This window comes from Pistacia vera, unplaced genomic scaffold (genome assembly GCF_008641045.1).
Source record: "Pistacia vera cultivar Batoury unplaced genomic scaffold, PisVer_v2 Contig270, whole genome shotgun sequence".
In the NCBI taxonomy this organism is placed as follows: Eukaryota; Viridiplantae; Streptophyta; class Magnoliopsida; order Sapindales; family Anacardiaceae; genus Pistacia; species Pistacia vera.
This window is the reverse complement of record NW_022196080.1, coordinates 537,860-543,440: the sequence shown is the minus strand read 5'-3', so window position 1 is coordinate 543,440 and position 5,581 is coordinate 537,860. Positions and strand designations below refer to the sequence as shown.

At 36.2% G+C, this 5,581-nt stretch overlaps 1 protein-coding gene across 1 annotated transcript; it reads left to right on the top strand.

Moving 5' to 3' along the window:
* The first annotated feature begins 286 nt into the window (after nt 1-286).
* On the top strand, nt 287-4,964 carry LOC116133493 (RNA-dependent RNA polymerase 1-like). Its single transcript, XM_031419195.1, is given in 7 exon segments — nt 287-580; nt 1,190-1,556; nt 1,559-2,267; nt 2,269-2,359; nt 2,361-2,890; nt 3,482-3,632; nt 3,934-4,964. Coding segments are annotated over 7 exon segments (2,955 nt in total). The 5' UTR covers nt 287-307; the 3' UTR covers nt 4,768-4,964.
* Nucleotides 4,965-5,581: the final 617 nt, after the last annotated feature.

Here is a 5,581-nt window from a genome sequence, read left to right as displayed (position 1 = left end):
AACAATTTTCTTTGTTGTTTTTGAATACTTATTTTACATTGAGAGGACTTGATTGGGGATAGTGGGATTTAAAGTGTTAACATGTTGCAAATACACATTGCAGGGGTTGCTCCTGTACCCCTGCAAGATTCCTTCTTTACTCAGAAATAGTGTTTACCGATATTAATTTGGGAAATTGGGGTTTTGGATGCAAAACTTATTTATAAATTTGGTTTGTTTCAGAACTCATACACACAGTATGCCTAAGTTGCAGTAACTATGAGAAAGATAACTATGGTATGGGAGTTCATATCTCAATGCTCGGCCAATGGAGCATGATATTGTGCCGAAACCGAGAACCTTTATGCATAGCATGGAAAAAATAATGCTGCATTTTGGTTGTCAGATCTCAAGTGAAGCATTTGCTGTTCTCTGGAGAGGGGTGGATGTTTCTGTGAATTTTGGTATCGGAATGCGAAAATTAAATTTTTATCTGTCTTATCAACGAGTAGAATACAGGCTTGAGCTCGCTTACGAAAATATTTGGCAGATAGAACTCCATCGTCCATGCCATCAAAGAGCAAAGTATCTTCTGATTCAGGTTGCTTTTCTAATTTTGATCATTGACGATAATTCATTGCTATTTTATTTTCTTTTATTTTTCACGCAGCAAAATGCAGCTTCATTGCTTGTATTGCATGAATGGAAAAAGAATGAAAGTTCTTTTATATGAATGTATACATTCTGTTGATTTCTATTTTCTGATTTGCAAGCAATTGATGATAGTCACCTGCATTTTCTTTTTCTTATTGAAAAGAAGTTCTTTTATATGGACTGTCTCAATGCTTTTTGGACATTTATATTTCAATACTTCTGGCTATGGTACTGCACTTTTTAAATAAAATTCTTACCAGTTTTCTACGTAAAAAAATTTACTTTTAACAAAAAGAAGGGGGCGAGGGGGAAGGGAATTCATAGTCTTTTGTTGAAGGTTTTTTATTTGGGATTCTGAATGGGAAAGAATGGACTAGATTTATTTAATACATATTGCAATTGGAAATTCATGGAATTAGATGGATGGTGGAATTCAGTTATCTATATGCTTGAGAGTTGGATCTTTCAGATCATGTTTACTATTCTTCTTTCTTGGGTTAAATGTTAATTTGCTGACTGTAAAGGATTATTTTTTTGGGTTTCTTTTGATTTTAAGCTACTTGGTGCTCCCCGGATTTTTGAGAAAGAAACACGCTTTTCTTATGGTGAATTTGAAGACCCTTTATTTAACTTCTTTAAGGATGACCCTGATGATAAATGGGTCAGGGCAACAGATTTCACTCCCTCAAACTGTATTGGGCAGTCTGCTGGATTATGTTTAGAGCTTCCTTATCGCCTTGAACTTCCAAACTTTAAGGAAAACTTTGGTTACTATAAAGAAAGTGATGGCAGGTTTGATTTGGAAATAAGTTCTGCCTATTCTTGCAATCACAGTTTGGTTCCAATTGTTGGTCCTCCCTTTGGAATTTACTTGCCATATGAGATCTTGTTTAAGATCAATTTGTTGGATCAAAATGGGTGTCTTGTTTAAGGTGGCTCACTGAACAGTACCAAAAATACCTCACAACCAGGAATAAGCCAAGATCATCTGCTATAACTTTGGATGGCAGTTTGGTATATGTACACAGAATCCAAGTAACACCTTGTAAAGTTTATTTTTATGGTCCAGAGGTTAATGTCTCGAACCGTGTACTTCTTCACTACAGAGATTATATTGACAATTTTCTTCGTATTTCTTTCATTGATGAGGATTTAGATAAAATCCATTCAATAGCTGTAGCTCCACGTTCATCTTCTGCAAATGAGCATAGGGGAACTGGAATTTACACAAGGATCCTTTCAACCCTACAAAATGGTGTAGTTATTGGTGATAAGAAATTTGAATTTCTTGCTTTTTCATCTAGTCAATTGCGAGAAAACTCTGCTTGGATGTTTGCTTCTACAGATGGGGTCACTGCTGCACATATAAGGGAGTGGATGGGAAATTTTCGTCAAATAAGGAATGTGGCGAAGTATGCTGCCAGACTTGGTCAATCCTTTGGTTCATCAACTGAAACTCTTAGTGTTCGTGAGGATGAATTTGAGGTCATTCCTGATGTACAGGTTACAACAGGTGGAACTGAATATGTATTTTCCGATGGTATTGGGAAAATTTCTGTTGAGTTTGCAAGGAGAGTGGCCCAAAAATGTGGTATTAAAGATTGTCCTCCATCTGCCTTTCAGATTCGATTTGGAGAAGTATGTTCAAGTATCATTGAGGAGAAGTATGTTCAAGTATCATTCAGACATCATGAAACTGGATGTTTTGGCATGGAGCAAATATCAGCCTTTGTTTTCTGAATCGTCAGCTGATTACTCTTTTCTCTACCCTTGGTGTTCATGATAAAGTTTTTGAGAAGAAACAAAGAGAAGCTGTAGATCAACTGAATGCTATCTTAACAGATCCACTACGAGCACAGGAGGCTCTGGAGTTGATGTCGCCTGGAGAAAATACTAACATTCTCAAGGAAATGCTCTTGTGCGGCTATAAGCCAGATGCTGAACCCTTCCTTTCTATGATGCTACAAACATTCCGGGCATCAAAGTTGCTGGAGTTGCGGACTAAAACAAGGATATTTGTTCAAAATGGAAGATCTATGATGGGATGTCTGGACGAAACATGAACTTTAGATTATGGGCAGGTGTTTGTGCAATTCTCTAAAGCTGCTTCTCAGCAGCGTTATTTTATTGAGGGAGAGGTCGTTGTTGCAAAAAACCCTTGCTTGCACCCAGGCGATGTTCTTGTTTTAAGGGCGGTGAATGTGCCAGCTTTGTATCATATGGTGGATTGTGTTGTATTCCCACAGAAAGGAATGAGGTATAACTTTCAACTTCATGGTTTAGAGTGTTGCGGTGTGTACTGGAATTTATTTCAAATAACTATATAGATATCCTTGTTATACAACTGGTGTATCCTTATCATATGCCCATTGTCAACTAAACAAAATGAAAGCATCTTCAGTCAACCTTGTGAATGACTTTACTTAACATGTTTATAATAGATTAAACTTTGAAACTGCTGGCATCCCTTCTGATTGTATCACTCTGTCAAGTCTTACAAGCTATGCCATGTGGAATTTGACACACACTTGAATCAATTTTTGTACTTTTTTATTTCTGCTCTTTTACGTTTTTGCTTTCCTGGGTTATGAATATGTGACACTGAGTTCACCTAATTTAATGCAAGAAAAATTATAGTCAATAACCACAAATGCCTGTATTTGGGAAACTTAGGATTTACTTTCTGTACTTCATATTGTAATGTTCAAATTTGACACGATTTATTTTTTTGAATGGTAATACTATGTGTCTTTCTGCTGTTTATTAATAATAGATTAACGAGACAAATTAATGAACTGCTCAGACATTTTGCATTTGACTGATATTCAAAACTGATTTATAGTCCTAGACCTCACACAAATGAAAGTTCAGGAAGTGATTTGGATGGAGATATCTACTTTGTCTGTTGGGATCCTGAATTGATTCCACCACGGCAAATCTCACCGATGGATTATACCCCAGAACCAAGTATTCAGTTAGATCATGATGTTACAATTGAGGTATTATTCTTTTAGACCCTGAAGTATTCAAAAATTTTGTTATTTTCTTTTATCCCATTTGCATATGACCAAAGTCATGATTCTTCTAGCTTTCATTGCCTCATGCTATGTGCAGTATACTGCCAAAAAGATAAGATCTGACAGCTGGAAATCCTTGAAAGCAAATGATGACTGAGATGCATTTATACATGCCTCTAATTTTTTACCTTACTCTTCTTTCTCCTGCCACACAAGTACACAACTGCACACAACGTTTTTATTCAGTGATTTGCATATAAGGGTGTTAATTTCTGCCGTGCAGGAAGTTCAGGAGTATTTCACCAACTACATAGTGAATGACAGTTTGGGAATTATTGCGAATGCTCACACTGCTTTTGCTGATAAGGAGTCTGGCAAAGCAATGAGCGACCCATGCTTAGAACTAGCGAAGAAATTCTCTATTGCGGTTGACTTTCCAAAAACTGGTATTCCTGCGGAAATACCACCTCATTTACATGTCAAAGAATATCCTGATTTCATGGAAAAACTAGAGAAGCCCACCTACGAGTCACGCAATGTGATAGGAAAGCTTTTCTGAGAGGTGAGGGACATAGCACCAGATACAAGCCCTATTAAGTCGTTCACTGGGGAAGTAGCAAGAAGGTCTTACGACCATGACATGGAAGTTGATGGATTTGAGGATCACATTGAAGATACTTTCTATTACAAAAGCAATTATGACTACAAACTAGGGAATTTGATGGATTACTATGGCATCAGAACTGAAGCCGAAATACTCAGTGGTGGTATCCTGAAAATGTCCAAATCTTTCACAAAGAGAGGAGATGCAGAAGCAATTGGTATGGCAGTAAGGGCCTTGAGGAAAGAAGCTAGAGCCTGGTTCAATGAGAAGGGAAGTGGGTCTGATTTTGAAGATGATGTGTATGCAAAAGCGTCGGCTTGGTACCATGTCACATATCATCCTAACTACTGGGGCAGCTATAATGAAGGCCTGAATCGCCAACATTTTCTTAGCTTTGCGTGGTGTGTTTATGACAAGCTGATAGAGATCAAGAGGGACAAAACAAGTCTGAGAAATGCTCTAAGCCTGTCATCTCTTCAGCACTCGCTCAGTCATGGATTGCTTTTGCATTGAGAAATTATGCTTGTGTTGTTTTCTTTTACAATGCTTATAAATATGCGTGGTATCTTGTATATATTTGTGGCAACAGTCGGACTAACAACTGTACTCTGTTACAAGTGTTTCTGTATTATAAAGTATAAATGCTTCATAATCAAGATTGAGACTGAACTGGATTGCTGTAAAAAGTATATGATTTTATCCTTCTAAGTTCATGGCTCCTTGTTCTCTGATGGATTGTTTTGTGTTTGTTGAGACTAAAATATACTATCAAGAAAAAAAGGCAAGTGGATTCTAGAAATTGGTCAAGTCACATTTTGTAGTTTCAGGACAATCGTTAGGTGTGTAGTCAACAGAAGAAGAAAAAGTAAATTTTGAATTTGAAATTAAGAAAAAAGAGTTATAAACAGAACACCTGATTAAGAAATTAGTAAAAACTGATATAAACAAAAACCCTAATTGAGTTTGAAATTGGGAAGAAGTAGTGTAACAAATACTCTAATTGCATTGAAATTGAGGAAAATGGGTGCAAATAATAACCCTAGTTAAGTAGGGATATATTCGGTATTAAATAAGATTTAAAGAGACTTTTTTCTTTTTCTTTTTCTTTTTTCTTTTTTAAATATAGTAAAAGTGTATTTAACAATAGAGGCTATTAAAACTCTGATGGGGACTAAAAAAACATTTTCCCAAGATAAATGTTCCTCTTTTACAAGCTCAATAAAAGCAATTTATTAATGGGTTTTCACTACAAACAATTGTTTGCATGAAATTTTAATATCGAACTCAGAAAATTTCTAAATTGGTCATCGCTCTCTTGAAGATCACA